The sequence below is a fragment of the Thunnus thynnus genome, chromosome 13 (genome assembly GCF_963924715.1).
Source record: "Thunnus thynnus chromosome 13, fThuThy2.1, whole genome shotgun sequence".
NCBI lineage: Eukaryota > Metazoa > Chordata > Actinopteri > Scombriformes > Scombridae > Thunnus > Thunnus thynnus.
Genome location: NC_089529.1, coordinates 20,510,561 through 20,535,440, shown reverse-complemented (window position 1 = coordinate 20,535,440; position 24,880 = coordinate 20,510,561). Strand labels below are relative to the sequence as shown.

General features: G+C 40.5%; 1 protein-coding gene across 7 annotated transcripts in view; it reads right to left on the bottom strand.

Moving 5' to 3' along the window:
• rapgef6 (Rap guanine nucleotide exchange factor (GEF) 6) overlaps window positions 1–24,880 on the bottom strand; it is a 158,611-nt gene that overhangs the window by 94,414 nt on the left and 39,317 nt on the right. For 2 of the 7 annotated variants that reach the window (XM_067608568.1, XM_067608567.1), the window contains exon 1: window positions 465–5,629. In XM_067608568.1, the coding sequence (XP_067464669.1) occupies window positions 465–1,037 (573 nt within the window). In that variant the 5' untranslated portion in view covers window positions 1,038–5,629. Of the gene's footprint in view, window positions 1–464; window positions 5,635–8,703; window positions 8,774–17,955; window positions 18,312–21,318; window positions 21,403–24,880 lie in introns of those variants that run through there. The other 5 variants (XM_067608570.1, XM_067608571.1, XM_067608572.1 and 2 more) reach the window with 5 other exon arrangements.

Sequence of the window (24,880 nt, the reverse complement as noted above, 5' to 3'; positions counted from 1 at the left end):
CAAAGCATTTTCTACCAGCTTTTGTTGTCCACCGGTCCTTTTAAATCTTACATCATCTTCTTGAGTCGAGAGAACAAGTAAACCACTGATGAGACTCTATAGATCTGTGCACATGTCGACTAACGTTAAGTATTACAGAAAGAATAGCGGGATTTGACAAGTAGATGCTTTAGACTGAGGACACTTTAGAAGATCTTTCTACCAACATGTCTATTATGATGAATCCCTCTGAAAACAGCCTGCTATTATCTAAAGATACAGAATCTATCCATCTATGCATGTTTAGTGAGAGAGATCAAATGTTAAGAAGCATAAAGTGTAATTGTGTTTAGTTATGGTTCTACATCAATCTAAGATGCAACAATACACAACAACAACAATACCTCTGACAACTGCACTCAACAAGTAAATAATAAAACACAGCTAGCATTAGCTTCTGTTCTTAGTAGTGATGTTACTCCTACCGTGTTGTAGCTGGCGGGTTCTTGGCCGTCTGTGATGAGTTCCCGCTCTCCCCTGGGGTTGACCCTCCTAAAGCGCCGTCTGGACCTCCGCTGGGATCCCTCTCTCTGCAGGAAGCTGTCGTCCCCCTCGCTGCCGTTATCCACCTGCAATAAACAGTCGACACCCTCCTCAGAATAGCAGCTTTTAGGGGACTTACACCGGCAACCTTCAGGCATGTGGGGGCAGCTGCAAAACTGATCCTCACTGCTGGAGACCTTAGAGTATGGCTCAGAGCAGCGACGTTTTAGTATTTCAGATTTTTGGGTCTTAGGTTCAGAATTCCAATTTGTAAGCTCCAAGTTCTGTGTCTTAATTTCTGATTTCTGGTTCTTGTAATCCAAGTTTTGGCTCTTTAGTTCTGCTGAGTTCTGACAGTCGGAGTTGTTATCCTTAAACGTGTTCTCCTCCTTTTTCCGTGGCTCCTCTTCATGTTTTGGAGATTCTGAGATTTGGCCCTGCTCTTCTGCTGGCTCCTGGTTGAACATCCAGTTCTTCCAGAGCGCAGAGAGCCGGTGCCAGCGGAGCACACTCATCCGGACGCGAGGACAGGATCAGAACAACACATAAAAGCAGGAAATACCACAAGAGGGGAGGGAAAAAAAAAAAAAAAACCCCAGCAGGGAAACACTTCTGTTCAAAAGATGAATAGAAGTGTTGCGTCCAAATTTTTTAAAACGTTCCAAAATCCTGAGGGATCCTGCAACATTTACATCCTCTGGGGCAAGCATCCAGAACAAAAAAAAGGAAAAAGAAGCAAATTAACAATGAACAAACAAAAAGATCGCTAACGGAGGACAGAAAAACGAGGGTTGTCTCTCTTTTTATCACAGATTTGGAAAGTTGTCTTCTTCTGAGGGCCGAAGAGTTCAGCTGCTCCACACGTTGCATACTCACAGACTTACTCACATGCTTGCTTGTTCGCTCTGGCTGTCTAACAAGCGCACAGAGCATACACTGAGCGCACAGTTTCCTCCAGGAAACCGTAAATACGCAAATATCCTCGCCTGGCAGAAAAAAACGAAAAAAAAAAAAAACAGCAGGACACACAGATTCCGGCCATACAATTCATTCCCTGTAATCTTTTTGAGCTGGTCTGTTGTTGATGGAGGAATTTGTTTTCTTTCTCCGTTGCATAATGTTAATTAAGTCAACAGCCTCATTATGTCACTAATGACAGTACTTAAAAATAAATAAAAATAAATAAAACTTTGCCTTGTCATTCAAACTGTTATTTAAAATAAGTTTTTACTGACTTTTCTGAGCTTAAGTGTTTCTTTTTGTGTACTTTTTTTCACTTAATAACTTTTTTGTGTGTATTTGTGTGAGGTGATTTTGCTACTTATTTTTCATTTTGCTTCAACTCTTCTTTTATTCATTTTTTTTTTATAGCTGAATGTTTCATGATTGATATTTTGAATTATGTTTTTTTGTCAAAAATACTCAAAACATTCACACTCTACCCCTTCTTCTGTTATGCTTCTTCTTTGTGTGGTGTTGTTTACTTACCAAAACATGTTTGTTAATTAAACTGTCCTGTGTGATTCTATTGATTAAGACATTACTTTTTTTTTTTTTTGTCTGTCCATTTATCTATCAAATCACATATCAGTCGGGGGTCCACCATTCTTACTTGACTGTCATAACAGGTTTATTGTGAGTTTGTTGCTAGCTGTCAGAGCCTTGTTTCAGCAGTACGCTCCATCTTTGCCTGTATCCAGTATATTGATCGGATAACTCCTTATAACAGATGTGCCCTATGTTTTCTGTTTGTTGGGTCAGAGCAAAATTAACTGAATACATATGCTTATGTTTGAACATTTTTAAAACTGCATCTTCTTGCCACTTTTCTTTCTGTCTGGCTTACACATCTTCACTATGCTACCTCACAAACCCATGCATTAAAGACAATACATTTACCAATTATCCAAAACAGTGCGTGTTATGAATGCCTTCTTGACTTTGGAACCAGTAAAATTATAAATAAAGTTATTATCATTCTTATAAAGGACTGTTACAAAAGTATAAAAAACATTACGGGCTAGGTTTAAAATGATAAGGCCACAGTATCAAAGAAAACGTTAAAATGGTTAGGAAGGATATTTCATCAGTCTTTCAACTTCCCCCTTTTAAACTTACAGTGTCATAACGCACATGGTACGAAAGAGTAAGGCTGTGTCATGCTGTAAATACTCAACTGACTGTTTTTGTAAGTGACCACTGTGTTTTTCCCCTCAGACCTCAGGTCAGTCATGCGTATGCACAGAAGTCTTCAATACACAGACCCATGATCCGCCACAAAGAGTTATGAGGAGATAGGACTACTGTGTTTGTATGTGTGTGTGTGTGTGTGATGAGAGGGAGGTCGAAGAGGAGCCAGGACTGAAGTTATGCCTGTGTCCACCTTCCTGTATTCCCACGTGTAACATATACAATAAAACCCATGAAAGGACTAGGATTATAATTCTCAAAAGCAAACATCACACAGCTGTTTGAGTGTGAGCAATCTTACAAATTGAGCAGAAAACTATTTAAAAAAAAACCATCACGGAGAAGATTTTCTGTCACAGCTGAAATGGGATTCAAATAGCTGCTATAGGTTGAAACAGACAGAGGAACCTCACGTGAGGCACTTCTACTACAATACGGACTACCTACTGTAGAGTGGGTAGCTGAACTGTAATGGACTCTCTGAAACAACTGTATGATGGATAGTTCGGCTATAAAATACAAAATAACAGTTGTAAAGGGGGGCTAGGATTGGTATCAATGTGTCCCTTCTCAAGGCCAAAAAAAAAAAAAAAAGTCTTGTTTTAACGAGCCTCATGGGACAAACAGCTTGGAGATAATACAGAGGAAATTCGGGGAGGGGGAAGGTCAGAAATGTACCAGATGTACTTTCATGTCAATCCTGTGACCATATAACTAACTCTCTGTCTCACTGTGTATGTGCCTCTCTGGCTACTAGACAGAATGAAACCCCCCCCCACCCCCCCATCTACCCCGTGACCACCAGTTCTGTCAGCTATTGAGAGCTCTTGCCTTTCTTTTTTTTCTGACTGACGGTCATGGCCATAATGTGACCGTATTTCCTGTTTCCTCTGTCCATTTAAATACGTGTGTGTGTGTGTGTGTGTGTGTGTGTGTATGACTAACTTCTCATGTACTCATCTGTTGGTTTACATTCCTCTGTCTATCTGATGGCATACCTACCAGTGTGCATCACCCCCTTCTGCTATCTTTTTTTTTGCTCTATTCATCCATTCCTTACTCCCGTCTTCCCACTGCTTACTTCTCTTCATTCCCCTCCGTTCCCATCACACACACACACACACACACACACACACACACACACACACACTAAAACACGCCCCCGCTCTGTCAGTCTGTGAATGTCACTCCTGTGACCAGAGTCATGACGACAGCCACAGATTACACTACCTCTACTATTCCCATGGACCTAATTAGCTGATTGGCTGCAATGCAGTGTGACTCGACCATAGTCCCTCTGCTCCAGTGTTTATGCATTTATCTGGGAGTGTGTGTGTGTGTGTGTGTGTGCGTGCATGTTAGTGTGTATTGTGTTCCTGACAGTTTTTCTTGTCATTTTTTAGTCCCCAGTGTTACAATGATTATCCAAAAATTCTTATTTTTCATGTTGGAAAGGCGTCATCGATGACACTCACTGCTGAGGTGCAGAGATCATTCAAGTCAACCACTACGGTCAATGCTGGTGTGTTTTTTTTCTTGGATTTGGGAGATGACATGACACATTTTTCTATGTCTGTTCAGCTATTCAAGCAATTTTCTCCGATCTACAGCAAAACAAGTTGCTGCTGCTGCTGCCTGAAACTTGACATGCATTAATTACTTTGCAGCACAAGGGTTTTCCCCAGAAACACTCCACTTGCGCCAACTATTAATATAGACACAAGCAGCACTTAAATAGATGAATATTCACAGTGAAACAACTCCTTCGGCTTGAAAGAAGAACATGAACATGACTATGTTAATATCTTGACCTGAGATTTGCATGACAATAGGATTGAGATTTGCATTTGACAACAGAAGTCCAACCTGCTTTTAAAGCTAAAATCTGTTGAAAAAGTGCTGGACTCCTGTACACATAATGTTTTGAAGAAGGAAATCAGTTCAAACCTTTGTCAGGCATTAAATTATCGACAAAATAACTATCTCTATGTTTAATAATGAATCCAAATGCTACATATATGTCAACATAACTACATCAAAAAACTAGAAAACGGGCTGTAAAACAATATATATTCTCAGAGAGCTTTTCTTTCATTGGTTAAGATAAATCAACTGTTAATTTGTAGAGTTACGAACAAAAACATCTCACATCAGTCTTAGACACAGAAGCCGCTGTCAAAGCCTCGCGGGAGCTGTAGTTAAACTTGTTCAGCAGAAGCTAGCCTGGCAGCCGAGCGGTACTTTGGCTTTATAGTGTGCCAGCCCCTGCTTTAGTGTATTGTACTTGTTCTTGTTTACTTCCTACGAGTTCAGATCCAATGCCCCACCCTGCTCCGCTGTGCCACGGCTGGTATAAGCATTACAGACCATTAACAAGGTGGACAAGATGAGGATATGCTTGGATATTAACAATAGCCTCTACACAATCTAATTTCCTAGTTCTCAGACAAAAATGCGACCGCTTAGACATGAAAACAGACATGTACATATGTGTAGACACAGAAAGGCACCTCATGTTATTCACGCGGCTCTGATGTGCTCCTCTCCTCCTTACCCCTCCACATCGCCCGACATCTTTTTCTAATCTCCAAGGACCATACAGGAGACGGTTTAATACGAACCCAGGTAAGTTTAATTCAAACCAATTTTATTCCCTCAGACACAAACTCTTTTTTTTAATTAAATTTGATTTGATCCTTTGTTCCCCCAGGCAACGGAGTCAACTGAGCATATAGACTCTTTTCCTGCTAACTCCACATTCACACATGACACAATCATACCTGGAAGATCATCTGTACCACCACTCTCTTTTACTGTAGCAACAGAAACTTACTGGACCCACATGGGGTAGTTTAGGATTAAGTGCCAAAAGCTCTTGTTCTGATGTCCCTGAACTATTATTATTTGCGGCCCTGAACGCCAGAAAATCCTTGAAGCAGCCTTGACGCATGACTGACATGTGTCAAGGCTGCTTCAAGGATTTTCTTGTAATGTTTAAGCAAAGATATGTAGAAGACATCCCATTTATTGTAAAAAGGAGCAGAGGAGCTATAGAGAGATATATGAGTAAGCCGTTTCTTTCTACGTTGGCACGTTTCCCTTCCAAGGTCTACAGTTCTCAGACATCACAGTCAAGCGACAGTAAATTACAAACAACAACATGATGGTTCTGAATCACAGTTGTTGCTTTGTCGCTGCTCTGTTGTCAATCTAATTTATGTAACTCCGCATGGTCCTTTAGATGCGCTGGTTATGCAATGCACAAAAGGGACTTTTAGTTCCTGTGTTAGTTGCTGCGGCTCTTTGTTTCCGGGGACTGTTACATGATCGCAAAGGGAATCAGTTGATGAGAGGCGAATTTTACTCATTTACTTTCTCCTTTTCCTAGTTTGTGGTTCTGTTCCAAACACTCACAGTCTTTTATCTGTAGCCTACGAGAGACCAATCACTGCTAATTTATTCAGACCCTCCCTCTGTCTTTCTTTCTTTCTCTTTACTGTCAACAATCCAAACAAACACCACACACAATAAACACAAATTATGAGTTCTGTTAAGTTCTGATTTACAGTTTTTCTATATACTGTATGACTGAGCTACGTGTGAGTTGCTTTACTTTGTCTGATAATGTTCAGCAATTTACTGAAAAAGCATTTTGATTAAAGTCAGACCAACTGTGTGCATGTGATATTCATTTTTTTGACTGTTGATATGCCATCATTATTTATTGTGTCGGCTAAAGCTGAATGATTGATGACAGCTAATTAATACAATCACTTGAGCAGAAAAAAGGTTTCAAACTTCAGCGAGAGATTACCATCTTTGTTCTCTTCAGCTGTAGAGGAAACATGACTTCCTGCACACCAGGGGATTTTTCCTTGTAAAAACTGCCCGAAGCACCGAATATAAAAGCTTTCAGAGTGAAAGTAGTTAAATGATTATTATGTTACAGTAATCAGCAATAAAGAGAAGTAAAACTGTAGCTGGGGGAGCATCACTGGAGCCGAAGACACCAACAGACTTAATAATCTGATTGAGAGGGACGGCTCTGTAATTGGCTGAAAACCAGACACCTTTGAAGTCGTGGTGGAGAGGAAGACACCGAACAAACTGTTATCCATTATGGATACTCCTGACCACCCTCTCCACCACCTACTGGACACACAGTGGAGCACTTTCTCTAACTAGACTGGACACAACACAACACAAAGATCGTATACAGGAAATCTTTCCTGCCCAAAGCGATAACATCACCTCTGTCTAACGGAGAACTCTCAGCTTTATAGTTAAACCAAACCCCACCCTGTCCATCTATCTATCTATAACTCACTTTCATTTACATGGAAAATCTTGCACATTATTGCCTCTGTTTCACTCTTAATCCGAGTCTCAGTCTGTCTGTAAGGGTAGATAAGGTTTCATCATGGCTACAGTGATGACAGTTATGTAATTCAGTACCAACATAGTAACAGAAATCCAAGATGAGATGTTTCTTACAAAATTCTGTACAAAAACTACAACATCTGAGAGTCTTCTGACATCACAGTTAGAGGACAAGGATAAAACACAGTTCAATAAGCCACAAGGTCAAATCTGTGCTATTTTTTAGTTCCCTATTCAATAGCATTAGTGAAACTAGTGCGACCTGCTGCTTTCGGTGTAAAATTGTACTGCTTATCCTGTCTCATCCTATCTGATCCCTCTAGTCCCTCAGACACGGAGACTCAGGAGAGGGAAGGTGGGCGAGCAGGAAGGACATTTAGGGGGGGAAAAGGAGAGGGAGACAAAGAGACTTTGTAAGCACTGCAACCTTGTGGAAACGCACAGAAACACACTACATACTTATATGCAAAGACGAAGGCGTGATAACCTTGAGCTGAACAAATTCTTTAAGATATTCACCGCAGTTTTCAAACAGCTTGTTGTGGAAAAAAAAAAAAGACTTTTTGAAGATGCAAAACATCTTTCAGACTAGTCCTGGACATACTATAACTCCAAGAAGAAGATCACGTTTCAAGCTTTTTCTCACATAAAAAGAAATATGAAATACTTCCATTAAAGCATTAATGTAACTTTGTGTAGCTCTTCTATCAGTCACATACTCACATACTGTCCTGTCAGGCTCTTAGAGGCGGTCAGAATGATTTTATCTGGCTGTTAATATTTTTCAGACTGTCATCATGACATTCTTTGACGGATGTGACAGATGATTCGGTCCATTTATGCGATAAAAAGGCGATGGCAGACACTTTCGACTGTTTTTCACTCGTCAGGAATTTATTTCATCTGTGACAGAAAAACTCGTTACACGAGCCATCAGAAACTCCGGCGGGTTAAATGGGACTTACTAAACAGTTTTAGGGCTGACTAATTCTAAAAGACAGCTATGACCAGACTTGAAGGAACTTAGATTAGCAACATTTAGGCTACAAACAACTTATAATGCAAGAATCTCTGCCGGGGACCTGTGTTTTTGATTTTTTTAGGGGATTTTTTTTTACTTGACAGGTGACACCTCAGAGACAGACATGAAACTTGGGGAGTTTCCATCTGATGTTGATCATCTGATTTTCTATTCCCCAAAAATGTTCCTGGGCTTGAATACTGCAACAATGTTTGTTTGTTTTGTTTTTTTTAAATGGCAAATGCTTTGGCGATTAATTCACATCCTGCTAATGAAGATCACTTGAATTTGAATTTGAGGACAGAGATACATTACATACCGGGGGTACAGCGGGGAAGAACAGAGATGGTGGAGACAGACAGGAAAAAGGGAGAGAGATGAAAGAAAAGGGTGAAAAAGGGACAAACAAGAGAGGAGTACAGAGGGGAAAAAAGGATGACGGAGAGATCAAATAAAGATGGAAAAACAGGAATTAAATCAAAGGGCAAAGATGGGAGAGGTGGGAGGATAAAAAGGAGGTGGGAGGTGAAGAGACAAAGACAGAGAGAGAGAGAGAGAGAGAGACAGAGAGAGAGAGAGACTCTACTCACCACAATCATTTCTGACGGCTCCAAAGTGATGCATTCACAGCCTCGTCTGCCCCCCAGCTGCTTTCCAAAACTGCGGAGAGAGCACACGCGCACAAGTGTTACAACAGAAACAAACCCAAGGCAAAGAAAAGACAAAGTTCACAGGACAGATGCAGTCAATCACATCCACCCACCCACATGTGAACACCAGCATTATATGAATCACAGTAATTTCCCAAATCAAAGAGAAGAACTGGGATTAAATGTAAAACGATACCAAGTGTTTAGTTTTTACACGATGTGAGAAGTAACACTGTGTACTGTGTACTAATATCTATCTACCTGTCAATAAACAGCAGTAACTCTTATACAAAATATTTGGCACATTAACTATTAAAGAGACAGAATTCCTTATACATTGATGCAGCTTTAATTTTCAGTCAAACTGCTACTAATACTTTCATAAAAGTAATGCCTCCAATATCTTATGACATTTTCAAACCAGTTTTTTAATGATTTATTGCACTCTTATCCTTCTAAAACCTTTCCGACATGTGAGATACACTCTTGTCAATAAGAGAAATACAACAAACAAAGACAAAACAGTCCTCTGACGTGGCTCTGTGTGTATTAGAGTAATACAGCTGAACCAACAGTTTGTGGTGAAGGTCTAACCGCTGAAAAAAAGGAGAGTGATTTGAGTAGATCAATAAGCCTTTGCGGCTGACACATCGACATATCTGTATATAGTCCACAGAGATTAGAAACATGGTCAGTGCTAACCAGCTTAATCAACCAGCAAGATATTTTGGACACACACACAAAAAAAAATGTTGGTCATTTACATTAAAATTCATCATTCAAATCAACAGATACGAGGGACCACAAGAGTTTCAGTCTTCATACCTGAGTGAAGAGGTTTATGATTGGAAATTGGAATTATGCTTCTCAAGAGAGGTCCAAAACAAGAATAAACACCAACAAAAACAAATGTAAACACGCTACATACAAATATAAAAAGAACCAGTCATGTGCAGCCAATCAGGGAACTATCTTTGGCACAATATGCCGCCTTAACATATGATAACATAATAGAGGAGGCTTGTTTGAGTTTCATAGAATCAATGTGTTTTGTGTAATTAAGCTATCAATAAAGGCTCTTTTGTGTTGCCACAGATGAGAAAGGCAAATGATGAAAATCTCACCAGATGTGACGGACTTTTCTTCCGTACGTACCATCTGTTAGTGTTTAGTGTAATTAGCACATTGGCCTTCTAAAATAACCAGCTGCCTCATTCACGAGGACCGTTTTGAACTGGCCAAGATCAGGATCAAACCGTGTTACCAGTAAACATGATGTTTTTGCACAATGTGAGTCTTTGTTTGCAGGCCTCGCAGGTTCAGCCCCAGTCTGCCGGGCTGCTGGCTGTCGGAGAGCAGCTGATGCCGTGGTGAGACCGTCCGGGTCGGTCTGCTCTTTTGTCGTCACATGGATGTTCAGCATGACATCTTAGTTCGCTCTGAGGACGTGTTTGGTGACACGACGGTGAAAAAATGTCTCTGTATGTCTTTTTCATCACAGCTCCAGGTAATAAAAATACAGAAGCAAAACGTTTTGGCTAGAATTTTTTAATAGATTTGGATTTGTAGCAATGTATTAACATTAAAAGTCAAAACACAAAAAAGTGTTTGACTTTAAAGGTTCTGAAAACGTCTTTTCTCAATCATCCTCTCACCAGGAGTAATTGAATCCTACTTGATCCCTCTATTTTCTGCCAAAGAATGAACTCTAACATGATAGATTTCTGCTTCTCTTTTTATAAAGTCTCATCACATATACTTCAGGCAACCAGGATTTAGCAACATATGAGTCAGAATCTGACGACAGCTCATGAAACGTCCATTACAAAGTTGCAAAGATTAGTTGACTCATTGATTAGTCGATTGACAGAAAATTACTACTTTGACAATCGATTTGGAACAAAACAAGACATTTCAGGTTGCATCTTTGAGTAACAGTGATAGACATTTTTCAACAATTTCTGATATTTTATAGACCGAATGTCTGATTGACTAATCAATAGATAATGAAAACAATCTTTAGTTGCAGCTCTAGTCCGTTACAATTTGGTCAAGGTGATGTTTTTCAAATTGCTTGTTTTGTCCGACAACAGTCTAAAACCCAAAGATTTCCAGTTTACTGCATGTGTCACAACACATCATTGCACCACATCTAACACGTCTTAAAATATGAACTCAATGTCTTAACTCCATTGTCATAGAGAGAAATTGCTAAACATGTTTGCTAGATGTTTTTTTCTGATCGATACTAATCTGGATCATTCAGTGGATTTAATGTTGTCACAGTCTCGGCATGTGCCTCTGCGCGCTTATGTATGTCGGCAATTTTCAGCCGTCTCTGAAAATTCCCCTCCCACGTCTGTGTTTATGCATACGTTAATTAAGCATGTCTCTTGTGTTTCCCATGTACTGCGCAAGCGTGTGTAAGAGCGTAAGAGACACCCCGCCTGAACGGCTCAATCACTGTGTGCAGGATTCCCTGAGAACAGACTGGGCTGTGAACATGTCTCGCTCCCTTTGGCATGCGAAAGTGGCGACTCAGCGTTGTTTAAGAACCGGGGGGGATCGGCTGGTTTTAATTATGGAAGCGTGCTGAGCTGGGAGACAGCCAACTTTCACTCTCACATCTCCTCTCTGATTACGTTCTCACACCGTCTCTCACACGGTCTGTCCCTCATTCCCTCCAGTTTCTAATTTTTTTTTTTTTGCTCTTCTTTCATTTCTCTCCTTCTCTTGAGGCTATTTTTATTGCTCCACTTCTCCTCCATTTTCTGTTTCTCTGTTGATGCCTTTCTACCTCGGTCTCTCCCACTCACCCCGTTCACTTTCATTTATTCATCTTTTCTTTCCTGTTGTTCTCCTTTTGCTTCCTTTTCCACATCCGGTCCACTTTACTTCTCTGCATTTTCTCTTCTGCTTTGCTGTTTTTCTTCCTCTCTCTTCCCTCATCTCATTCTGCATTCCCTTTCATCATTCCTTTCTCTCTTCCTACTGTTGGCCCTTTCTCAAAAAAATAAAAAAAAAAATAAAAGAGGCAAACTTTAATCTCATCACATCCTTAATCAGTTTCACACCGGCGCAGACATTAAAGCTTTGGTGAGTCACACGGAGGAGCTTTATCCACAGCCGTTGGAGACAACTACGACCGTATCTCATTGCAGCTGAACGAGGGCCAAATTAGCTGTGACTGGATTTATTTGACACTTTGCTGCCACACACACACACACACACACACACACACACACACACACACACACTCAGACACATTGTGCATCCACATGTTCACAGGTTCACCTTAGAGCATCCATCCCTGCTGATCCAGCCCTACTGCTTTTTGGCAACACAACTGAGGCTCAAGAAATTATATTAGATTTTCTAGAAGAAACTAAATCATTCACTGTATGTACAAAATATTACACACTCATCTTTTCGTAAAGTCCACCGGTCAGGTGAATCCAAGGACAGTGAAAAGCATCATCCCTTTATACCCTTTAATAGCCCTTACAGCCTTGACGGAGAAAGAAGCACAGAAGTGTGAGAGGGATTTTTAAACTGTGGCCCCAATATTTTGTACCTTCAACATGTGTGTATTTTTGTATCTGCATCAATAAGCCACTTGCTACATTACTGCCGGGAAATTCTGCTTTTGCTCACTTCCCTACATTGAGGTCAGAGGTCAGTGTCAGCTGCAGAAAGCATTCCTAGAGCTGCGAGGGGTTTTCTGTCATCTGTCAATGACACTTCAGTGTGGAAGATGCTTGCCAACACATGGGCTAGAACACCACGTCCGCCAGCTACTTACTTGCAAAATACCTTTACTTGAAATATCCTGAATGGGTTTAATCAGAAAAACTATTTTTTAAAAAGCACATAGTGCTGCCAACCAAAACCTAGTGAATAAATAAACGCAACAAAAATTCAGAGACTATCTATGTAACAGCTCCCATCAAAACATGAACACCCAGGCATGGTTTTAAGAGTTCCCAGGGAGGAATGCAGTCTGCTGGGCTCAGAGTTCTCTCAAAGCCCTTAGCCTGGAGGTCAGCCCGACTCTTGACAGATCTCTCCACACTCCACTGAGGCGAGACGCATGGTCCCTGTCAGCGCCGCACAAAGCCTGCCAAGCCTGCCAAGCCTGTCTCTTCACTGTTTGTGTGTTTGTGTGTGTGTGTGTGTGTGTGTGTGTGTGTAGGTTGGTGGGACAGGTTGTGTGAGACAAACAAAGCAGAAATGCAGTTTGTCAATGATAAAGGACCAGGAGGAGAGCTACAATCTGCAGACTTTTATGCATACTGTATGTATATAGCAGTCTATCCATGAAATCATGTAATGTGTCATGTGTGAATTGGAGCAGGGATCGATATTCAGGGAAATATGTACCGCCGATTTTCCCACCTCAAGACCTAGCAACATTTCAGGGAAAATGCTGGTATAGCTGTGGTGTGAATGAAAGCGGTAACATTGCAGGGACAAGCACGTAAAGGGCTACGTTCATCTAACGAAAGACGCTTTTGTGTGGGGCGAGCGAACCAATCACAAGACTCTGCTGATGACATATTTGAATTTATGACTTAATTTATAACTCGCATTGCTTGTTATAACTAACAAGCAATGCGAGTTATTTTCAAATAAGCTCTTTTTTCCCATGAATGGCTGGAAACTGGACAGATTCAGAGGTAAGGAAGCTCCTCTCAGTCCACGCATAAGAGATGTCTTCTGCCGCGTACATATACATCCAGCCTGCCCCCCCCCCATCTTCTTCTTCTTCTGTTGAGTTTTATGGCGGTTGGCATCCATAAGTGTTGCGTTACCGCCATCTGCTGGACTGTTCCTTGCCCCATCTATTCTGGGATTGACATGGCATGTGTGGAAAAGGTGCAAAACGGCGATGTTCCTGAACGTAGCTGCATGTGTGAAGAGTGAAAATCACTAGCGGTGTCTGAAAGGTTATCCCTGCAATTTACCGGGAACTATGTGTGAAAGAGGCTTATGTGTGAGTTTGTGTGTGTGTGTGTGTGTGAATTTTGGATGCAAGTAGACAAAAAACTAAAGTATACCTCTGTGCAGCTTCCCACGTTTACTTCCTCTTTCTCTGACCTACTGCTTTCCCACAGAAATAGTAGAATCAACAAAGTAGAGTCAACTCTGACTCTAAATAATTGTTGCCCCGAATGAACTGCAGAGCTGACACCGCTCTGTTTTCAGGTGGTGTGAATCTGTGTCTCACAGAGGAAATACAACAAACTCGAAACCACGCTGTGGCCAAATTTTCAGTCTGACAAACAGAACTGTGATTAGAGCGGGGCTGGAACGACACGCGACATAATCAGTTATGTCAATTACGTAAATGCGTCGATTTGCGTGGCAATGTTTATGTTCATCCCTTATTATGGCAGCTCCCACTCCTGAGCATGTTGAAAATGATACTTTATCCAAAAAAAAGCCCAAACCCGATTGTCAAAAGTGTGGGATATCTTTAAACAGAGACTTAATAAAATGGTGCTCTACACTCTATGTAAAACTGAAACTGCCTACCACAGCAGCAGCACGACCGCTATGTACGAGCATCTCAAAAGAAAACATCCTGGGGCTCTCTGACCTCGAAACGATGAGACAGCAGCGAAAGTATTTGGACGATTACAGTGAGTTTTGTGTGATTGTTGGTTGGTAGTCAGCGCCTGGGAGACGTTGTTGCGTCCTTATCTGTTGTGTTTCAGACTAGAACTCAACGAGGACTCCCTGAAGCAGATGCTAACGGCTCGTATTGCAACGCCGCTTTCCAGCACATTTGCAAGTCGTGAGCAGTTTGTTTATGTGCATATAGACATATAAAACTTATCAAAGTAGATTTCCATTAACGTTATGCTGTGAGTTGGTGTAAGCAACCTTTTGCAGATGAATAATACAAATGATTGCTGATTACAGCTGGCACTAGGCATTGAAGTAAATCATACTCAACACTATCTACTGTAATTAATGGCAGAATACAGTAAATGATTAGGCCTACGCTCTATGAATCTTAACTTTGTGATGAATAGTATCATTAGGTAAAGTTTGAAATGGTTCCTTCATTCATAGATTTCGTGTTGAAACATGTCACTGACTTTATTTTTTTATGTTGAGAAATTTTTATTAGTAAAAAAAAAGTACTTTTAATGAGGAAATGCTTGAATAAAAAGTTGAAAGATGAATGGTACAGGTTGTGGTTAGTATTTATTGGTAAGTTAACCAATGGATTAATTGGCTAATCGGAATAATCGATAGAATAATAAAAAAAAAACAAAAATTGTTAGATTTATCGACTAATCGAAAAAATAATCAATAAAAAAATAATCGTTAGTTGCAGCCTTAGATTAGAGGTTTGTGAACTTGTTAAACACGTTTTCTAGAAATAAAGAATATGAGTCTGAATTTTCACAACATAGCTACAGTATGTTCAGATATCCTTAACATATCGGATCAATGATGACAATCAATATCAAACAACTCAGGTGGTGTCAGATGAATTAATCGGAGCAAAACACACCAAATAACCAACATCAGACAATTCAAAACAAACCCTTAGTTTGCCTTATCTGCCAAACAGTCAAACTTTGTTATGACAGAAACTAATTCAAGATTTGTCGACCCCCTCAGTGGTTGACACTTGACTACTTTGGCATCACTATGTCCAACCTAAAGAGATTCATCTAAAAAGGTAATTTCAAGTCACTGAGACAATTATGTCTACGACCCCTCTGCTACGACTTCACTCAAATTTAATTATCCTATAAGTCACGTCCTTCACTGCTCTTCCCACAGCACTGAAGCTGTGCCTGTGCTGGATTTCAGCAGGTGATGATCTCTCTCCCCTCTTTTTCCTGGAGAAACAAGTCATTGGCAGAGGGGGGGAACAGGTTCAGCCCTGGTCCAGTGACAGCTGCAGCGCCCTGGGCAATAAACCATGACAGCCGGCACAGAAACTAATGCCACACACGAACACACACACACACACAAATACCCTGAGCTGGTGTCAAAAGCCTGGAAAAACCAGCGATGTGAGCAAAAGTACACAACTGTGATATTAATAAAGGCAAATGTCTTGAAAATATCAAGAGAAAAAAATCAGAATAGTTTATATAAATATTAAAACAGGCTTTGGATTTGTAAGGCAACAAGTGTCACAGCAGAGAGAGCTTTAACCGACAGGTGAAGATGTCTCATAAGCCAGGAACAAACCTTTGATCTCTGGTCAGCGTGGAGCCTCCCAGTTAAGGGAGATTTAGTTGATTAATCAATGTGTCAATCACTAGAAAATTAAACGGCTACCATTTTGTTAATCGATTAATATTTTTTAAGCAAAAATGCCAAAAAGTTGCAGGTTTTAGCTTCTTAAAAGTGGTTATTTAATGGTTTTCTTTATCATACACGATAGGAAACCGGATATCTTTGGGTCTGCGACTGTTGGTCGGACAAAATAATATATTTGAAAATGCCACCTTTGACTCTGGGAAATTACTACAAGCATGTTTCACCTATTTCTGACACTTCAACCAATTAGTGGAGCGGAGAAAATCGATAATGAAATAATGCAGATGATGCAGATTAATCGATAATGAGAATAATCATTAGTTGCGGCCCTATTAGAGACTAAAAGGTGGAAAATAATCACTTCTTTAAAATGTATGATATACATTTGCAACATCATGTTTGTTTTTGTGTGAATGTTACTTGTTAAAGATCTGCCACGACTAGAAATCACCAGCAAACCCGTGGAAAAGTTTCATGACCAACTACTTTGATCTCTGAAAAAACGTGCCAAAAATGAACTAACTGTCTGCTCGCGCTAAACTTTTTTTTGAAAAGGATTGTTTTTGGCAACAGCGAGAGCATCGCTTTCAAACTGAAGAGCTACGCTATGCTACGCTGCACAGTGCCTAGGCAGCAATCTTTGAGAGTGTAATCTGAGTCGATAGAAAGTTTCAGAGAATTTCAGTCAAAAATCTAATGCAAACAGAGATCCAGGCCCGTTTAGCAACCATGTTTCCATGGTTATGACCAACAGCAAAGTAAGGAAACCGCAGACCGCAGTCTGACACAGACAGACAGACATACAGACACACACACACGCAAAAAAACGTACAATATTCTACTTCTCATTTCTCCTGGCTGTTCTTCTCAGTAATGCTAACCACTGTGACTCATACACAGTAAAGACGACTGGAGGGGTGGCCAGCAGTCAACACTATAGACGGACCACCAGCACACACACACACACACACACACATATATAAACACAAAAACTGCCAGACACACTTCAAGGAATGACTTAGTAGGTCATTCAGAAACATTACGATTCATTTGCCAAAACAACAGTGTGATCAGTTCAGGGGCTAATTCAAACTTCAGCGTTTCAGAGAAAAACAGACAGCTGCTGCAAAAACTCCAAATGCAGTGAGTTCAAGTTTCTTCATAGCTTAGACAGAGATGACCGTTCACACTTGACTAAATGTAAATGTATTGCATTCTTGTAATCTTTCCTGAAGCACAGTAAGTTCCCTGAAAAACAGATGAACGGAGAGAGCAGCGTGATTTACTTGTGGAGCTTAGAGGAAGAAAAAAGATTCAAACAAATTCATGGTAAATGCACTAATATGTGGGAAATCCTTCTTCCAGTATCCTTAATATCATTGAGGACACATATATAGTTTTGTCTAGCACATAATGTGTCCTAACATTGTGAGTTTGCATTGAAATCTGGATTATTTAACTGTTTGACTCCACACTAAATCATTAATAAGTTATCAACAACCATTTGCCGACACAAACATTTCAACCTAGAGCCTTTAGCTCCCTTTTTCTTTTTTGGGATTTTAAAGAGAAGTCTGCTTCTCTTTAAGATAATCAGTGCAGATAAAGAACGACAACACACAGGGGTTAGCGGCGTGTTTTTCAGAGCTGTGGGGCCCAGCGGTGGTAAGCTATCCTGCCACAGCGCCATGGGGAATTCCTGGCTATGCAGTTGGTTAGACGATGATGGCAAGCAGGAAATGGAGCACGCTGGGTAGAAGAATGCACGGAGAATGAGAGAGGGAGTTTTGAAAAATCTCAAGTGAATTAGCCCACAATTGCTGTTATGTTCCAGGCAGCGGCCAGTAAACTAAAACATGAGAATGAGTGCGAAAGAGACGTAAAAACTTTAGGATCACTAACCAGGAACGGGAATTTTAGGGGTCCACTTCTTTGGATTCCTTGTCAGTGTAGTAAAATCCAGCATATTATCCACAATGAGGGGGAGGAAAAGTTAAAATCCAGGTATAGATCCAAGTGTGTTTGTTTTATACTCCAGAGTGTGAACAAGGGAAAAGTTTCCTCAGAAAGCAGAAGTAGACGACTGTCAAGCTTTTAGTTTGTCTTTAACTGAGGGAGGAGTGTGTGTGTTCCCTCCCGCTCTACTCTGTTCTGTTCTGTCTGTCTGTCCGCTGGCTCCAGGGAGGTGTGTGTATGTGTGTGTGTGAGTGTGTGTGTGTCTGCATTTGTGTGTGTAGCCTGCTCATTTCCTGCCTGGATGTGCTTCTGGGCTCCAGGCAGGCAGGCTGCTCAGGAACACATGGCCAGCCACTGTTCTGCCAGGGGTTCCGCATTCCCCGCACACACACACACACACACACACACACACACACCACATACACACACCACATACACACACACACACACACACACGCATACACCACTCCCCACTATTAGCTCCCTCCGTGACCCTTTCCAAGACCCCCTGCTGCTACTAGTACTCCAACACACATACACACCCTCCAGTCCTTTGGCAGCTACCTTCCCCCACCCCGCCCTTTACTCTGTTATCAACTGAACCACACTGGAATGAACACACACACACACACACACACACACACACACACACACACACACACAGACTGCTAGCTGCCCTGAGGTTATTGATACTTGGCCAACTCCTTTTTTTTCTGCTACAGTTGGTCAGTTGGTGCTTTGCGTTGTTGTTGTTGTTGGAAAAACTGCCTTCACGTCGTCACTCTGGCTAATTTGACCTCTCTGTTCTTTCAACGTATAATCTCTACAAAGCCGGTCTTCACCGCGTAAACACTGCGACAGCATCAACTGTTGCTTTAAAAGGATAGGTTTACAATTTTTCAAGTCTGTCTTAAAACGACAGTCAGGTGCCCGTATGAAGATTCAAACAGGTTTTGCTCGCTGTAATCGTTCCTCCTGTTCATACTCACCATTAGAAGATCCCTTCCAAACACGCTTACAATGTAACTGATGTTGGGGTAAAATCTACAGCACTCATTTTGAGCAAAAATGTGTGTTTCGACAGTGTTTTCCTGTTCAGCTGCAATAAAAAGGTTCATAACAAAAAGAGGGAACTTGGCACTAAAAAGACAGTAACTTTAAAAGATATTGACTTGACTAATTCAGACAGCTGAAGCTTCATATTAGCTTCAAATAAACCTTAAAATACATTTTTGTACAGAAAGAGGACTGTAGATTTTGTCCCCCTTCACTTACATTGAAAGAGCATTATGAAGGGATCTTCTAATGGTCAGTATGAACAGGAGGAATGATTACAGCAGGAAAAACGTATTGTTTTAGGACAAACTTGCAAAATTGTGAGGCTATCCTTTAAGGTTTCATTTACTGTTATCAGTAACTGACAGTTCAAGAGGAGCATCCAGCATCTTAAAGTGCCCCTCCACTCAAAAAAAATGTGTTTTTCTTCTTGTTCCTACAGTTGGATGTTTGAGCTTCACTGTGCAGAATTATGTACGTGCAGAGTTTGACACTAGAAGGCTGTTTTCACATTCAGCTGCTGAACGGGGGAAAGTTTTTCCGTGCTCATCGGAAATCTTTTTAAGGCATGTGCCCTACGAGCATGATTTGTGACATCACAACTAGTTCGGAAGCCAATCGTGGTCTAATATGCAACTGACACAAGTGAGAAGTGGAAACTTAAATCCTACGGTGCGCATACACAGAGCGGACCTTTCGGTAAAGTAGGAGACATCTTGCATCCAGCAAATGTACTGTATTCATGCAGTATATTCCTGTAAAGTGGTCCATAATTTTTCATGACATTCCCTAAGGATTTATTAAACTGACTTTTCCTCTTTGGGATAAAACTTACAAAGCTGCTTCCTTTTCTAGGAATTCCTGGTAGGAACTCTGTTAATGTGAATGGATGAATGTGTGTAAGACCATACTTCTGCAATCATTCTCAATTTGAGGCCAACACCCTTTAGTCGGCGAAGCTTTCAGTTCAAAAGGTCAGAATTTTTTTTGAACTAGAAATAAATGGACTGACGGTACCTGGCCCCCCTCCTTTCCGTTTCTGGCATGTGTTGCTTCTGTTTCAATCCAACTACAACAACGAAGGGAAGGTAAACATGGAGCCGAGGGCCGACCTCAAGCAATTTACATTACAGTTTTCCCTATTACAATTAATTCCAGTGTTTAAACAGGTGCAGCATGTCGGTTTAATCAGTTTTTGGCAGTCTGGCTGATCGGAGGGGGGGGGGGGAGCAGTGCCCGAAAATGTCTTATAATCTGAGTTAATCAGATCACTTGTTCCCAATGGATCTCCACCCAGAACTCTGAGCTCTTCCCTGACCAACCAATGAAAGGACAAAGATTCTTGACTGACATGTGATGCTAGTCCTGAAGCAACTGAAACTGAAATGGGGAAAATAAAAGTCTTCATATCAATCATCCCAAATCTGCAAGCTTTCCTTTTACGGTTTCTGAAAGCTGACTCTGCATTCAAGTCATGTAGCTGCCAAATTTCTATAGATATTGCCTGCTTGCCCATTATGGACAAGATAATACAGACACATTTTAGTATAATGCAACCCAATGCCACAAAGTACACCCTTCAAAATGAGACAATGGAGGCAAAGACTCCAGGAAGTTGCTAAGCTAACCGGCTACGTGCTATAGCTCCATCCTTGGGTTTCATTTGTTTAACATTTTTGAAAAATGTCCTGTTTGACTACCATGTAAACCTTGCTATGTATGTAATTTTAAACATGTCATAATATTTAATCAATGCTAAATCACTTATTCAAGTCTTAGCCAATGCTTCCAACAGGAAGAGGTATTGCCTCATTTTGAGTCAACCCTGCTGAAGGTGACTGAATGAGACTTCATGTGAAACTAAAAATCTTTTCTGTGTAGCTCAACATATTTCACACAAGTGTAACATACAGGTGTGGGTGGGTTTTTTTTTTATGTGCAAGTATTCACCGTTCTTACTCATGTCAGTACAACCTGACAGTCTTTTCATACTTTACAGCTCTGTGACACGCCGTCTCCATTTTCGTGTTACAGCTGAACACGCACACAGACGGAAACACACAAATACACATACACACTCAGTCTGACAAGGTGGCGAGATAAGGTAGCGTCATGTGTAATGTCAGACAAATCTCACCTTCTACCTCCTTGTCTCACCCCGCCATGATATCGTTCTCTCTTCTTCTATGTGTGTGTGTGTGTGTGTGTGTGAGTGTGTGAGTTTGCGTGCTTGTGTTGCTGATTTGTACATACCAGCACCTTGCCAGGTACATGTGCTCCTTGACAAAGACCGACCCAGAGAGCAGGATGTACCAACAGGTAGCGATGCTGTCTGGGCTGGAACAGAGAGAGAAAGAACACAGTGGTGTGAAACACTGCCACAGTCTGTGCTCACAATCTAATGTGTTGGAAAATGCAGACGATGTTGTACTTTTGTTACATTTTATGAATTAAATTTCCCTCCTTGGCAATCGTTTTTTTTAAAGTCATTATGGTCTCAATCACTAAATTCTGACCCTCTAATAATCTTTGATCTAATAATAATCTTTATATACAGACTATGGTCCGACCTTTCAAAAAACACATGTGCCACATGGATCTATTGTTGGTATTTTTTTTTTAAATAAATGCCAGGCCAGTGCCTTCAGTTTAAATCTGTTACTTTGCAATTTTGCACATTTGTGGCTGAAAATAGAAGCAGGAAGAACAATGCCTTTGAAGGATAAGGATAACCAGACATCAAATAATGTGCCATCAGTCAGTCCAGGCAGTGAAGGAAATCTCTTTACTCAAAGTTCAGCCATATTTGATGAGTCCAGGTTCCTCTCAAAGCTTATGTAGTGCTTTTTTGTGGAAAGTTTTAAAGTTTCTTCACCTTAAAATTGTGTGACATTGTGGGTGTATGTGATGTGCTATTGTGTGTAGCTTTGTACTTTGTATTATGTGTCCTGTGTGTTTTTTTGCTTTGTACTGTTTGTTATTGTGCTGTTATATGTTTTAATTGTGACCTACCGAAGGGACTGCAAATGAAAATTAGCTATAAGCTAACTCTGGTGCAGTACATCAAATGGTAACATTTATGTTTTACACTGTACATGGTCCAAATAAATACTTAAACAAATAAAGTTAATCAATTCTTGAGATTTTTTCCAACACCTCTGCTGCAGTCTCATTTCAGGTGTCGCCATAGCTACACTTTGATGGTTCCCTGTTACTGTTATATGTTCTGCTTTCTGTTATTGTGCTGACTTGGTGAGCTAAAAGATAATTTGTACACCTAGGTTAACAAAACAGTCTGTTCTATTCTTTTCATCATTGGTATCTATGCATTTATGGCTGAATTGGCTAGAAAGAATAATATGCCACAAACCAGGATGCTAAAGTGACATTTTGAAGGCTTTGAAAAATGTAGAAGTTATGTATGTAGAACTGAGGAGTTAGATGTCTGAACTAAAATGTTAAGTGCACATGCGAGCGTTGAATCCCAAGCGTTGCATTTTGTATTAGCATAAATGCATTCTTAGGATGCTAAGCACTATAGAACCATAACATAATGTGCCATCACTGCAAGGTGCAGAGAATCCATTAACGGCAGGCAGTCATGCTAACACGACTGAAATGAGCAGCGCTGAAAGAGACACGTAATCTGGCCTGACATTCAAAACAGCTGCAACATGGATTTCTTTGATCTGAAAATAAACAAATGCAAAACACGGGCTACGTGGCTGTTCATGCTGTTTAAATGTATACATTTTATCCATTAACCCTCAACACTAGTCTAATTAACTTCATTATAAGCCGGGTGCTCGAGTCAGCTGCACAACAAGACGCAATCATGCATAAAGAACCAGAGAACATAAAGTAGATGATAAGGTAAGCCTGTGGTTATGAATATGAATACAGAGATGAGTGTTTGAATAGAATAAGAGATGCGTCATCATAGTGGGAAGAGCAACACAGCATACAGAGATTGTAATGTGAACTCCTCTTCAGCTAGCAATTTCTATACACATTGAAATAAATGGGCAGAGTTTATTCACATTTTAAAAAAAACATTAAAAACATGCAAATTATGTAAAATACAGAAAGCATTTATCTACAAAGTGACAGTTTGACAGCAGCTATTTCAGTGTGTTGATTCAGCCTCTATGTGGTTGAAAGTGTTTACATTTGCTGTTCCAAATACTCAATGTTGGGAAAGTCCTTCCAAACAAACAGTGGATATTATACTGTATTGATACATTTGATACTTCTTGTAAAGCAGCAACTGATCTCTTCTCTATCTACACAGAAGAAGCAATAATGGCCACTGTGGTTTACAAAGAAAGAGGGATCTCTGAAAACCTAGAAAGAGGTCGTAGTGCTGGATACAGTCTTAAAAAAAGGTGATTTCCAGGATGTGAAGTGCAAAGAAAATACCACAATGACCACTTCACATCAAACATATGACCCAAACAATGTAAAAAAGTAAAAATGAGGAACAGTTGCCTGACACTTTAAAATGCGAGTAAGGTCCCCACAAGAAAATTAAAAAAAGCCCAATAAACTAAATAAACTCTACCTGTCGCTCATGTGTCAAATCAAGTCAATTTTATTTGAATGATGAATTTGCATCAGGGGGCTTTACAGTCTGTACAGCAATACGACATCTCCTGTTCTCAGACCCTCAATTCAAATAAGGAAACTCCCTCAAAAACCCCTTTAACGCCATGTATAATCTGAAAAAAGACTTATCAATCATTTGATCGTCTGAGATTCCAAATGTTGGTTGGACAAAACAAGTGATTTAAAGAAAGAGTGGGCGTAGGAAAATTGTGAGGGGGGATTTTTCACTATTTTCAGACATTTTACTGACTAACCGCTTGAATAAATAACTGTCAAATTACACGATAATGACAAGAAACATTACATTAATTTGGCAAAGCAACTTACAACAAGCATTCGAAGTAGGATCGAGTAGTAGATATCATCCAAAATTGGGAGTGAACCCGTTTTAAACAAACCTTGTTCAGAAATGTAAGTCAAGTGCTTAGAGATTTTTCTAAATAATAGAATATAACAGAATAATCATTAGTTGCATTCAAAAGGAAGTACGACATGCCATTTCTGCCATCTTGTTTGTTGTTTTTGTTGTTTTCTTATCATTGAATGTCGTGTAGGAAAGCCTTGTGTAGGAAACATTAGCGTATTGTTGCATTGTTGGCTTTAAGTGAGGCAAACATGATTAACTACTATTACTGTATGTTTTCATTGGAGAAACCCTGATTGCTGTCTGTAGTGTGTGTGTGTGTGTAGCTGACTAACTGGCCATGGCAGGCACTTTGTTCTGGGTTAAGGTACTTAAGACTAGCCGCTGGTAGAGAGTGGGAGAGCTCAATGGAGAGGGAGATCTTTTGTATGTGTTTATTTGATGGTAAATTAAACCGCTGAGTGTCTAATGTGATTCCAGCCGGCATGATAATACATCAACAGCATGCGCAGGTTCTCCCTCATCCTTTCAACACTCTGTCCTCCCTCTAACTCTCACACTTCCTCCGCAGCTCGGCAGCCCTCATCCCTCTTCTACCTCGTTTCAAATCCCTCATCCCTCCCCTCGCTTAATGTTCTCGTCTCTCCTCCTCCCTCTTGACATTGCTATCCTTTCCTCCTCCTTTCTCTGTAGCAAATTCGCCTCTTGTTTTTCCTCTCCTCCTATGCAGTCCTCTCCCTCTCATGTCTTCCCTTTTTAATAAAACTCCTTACAGCTCTCGTTTGCCGCCGCCACTCTCCTGCCATCTTATCTGTTTTTCATTTCATCTACTGTCCTCTTTTCAAC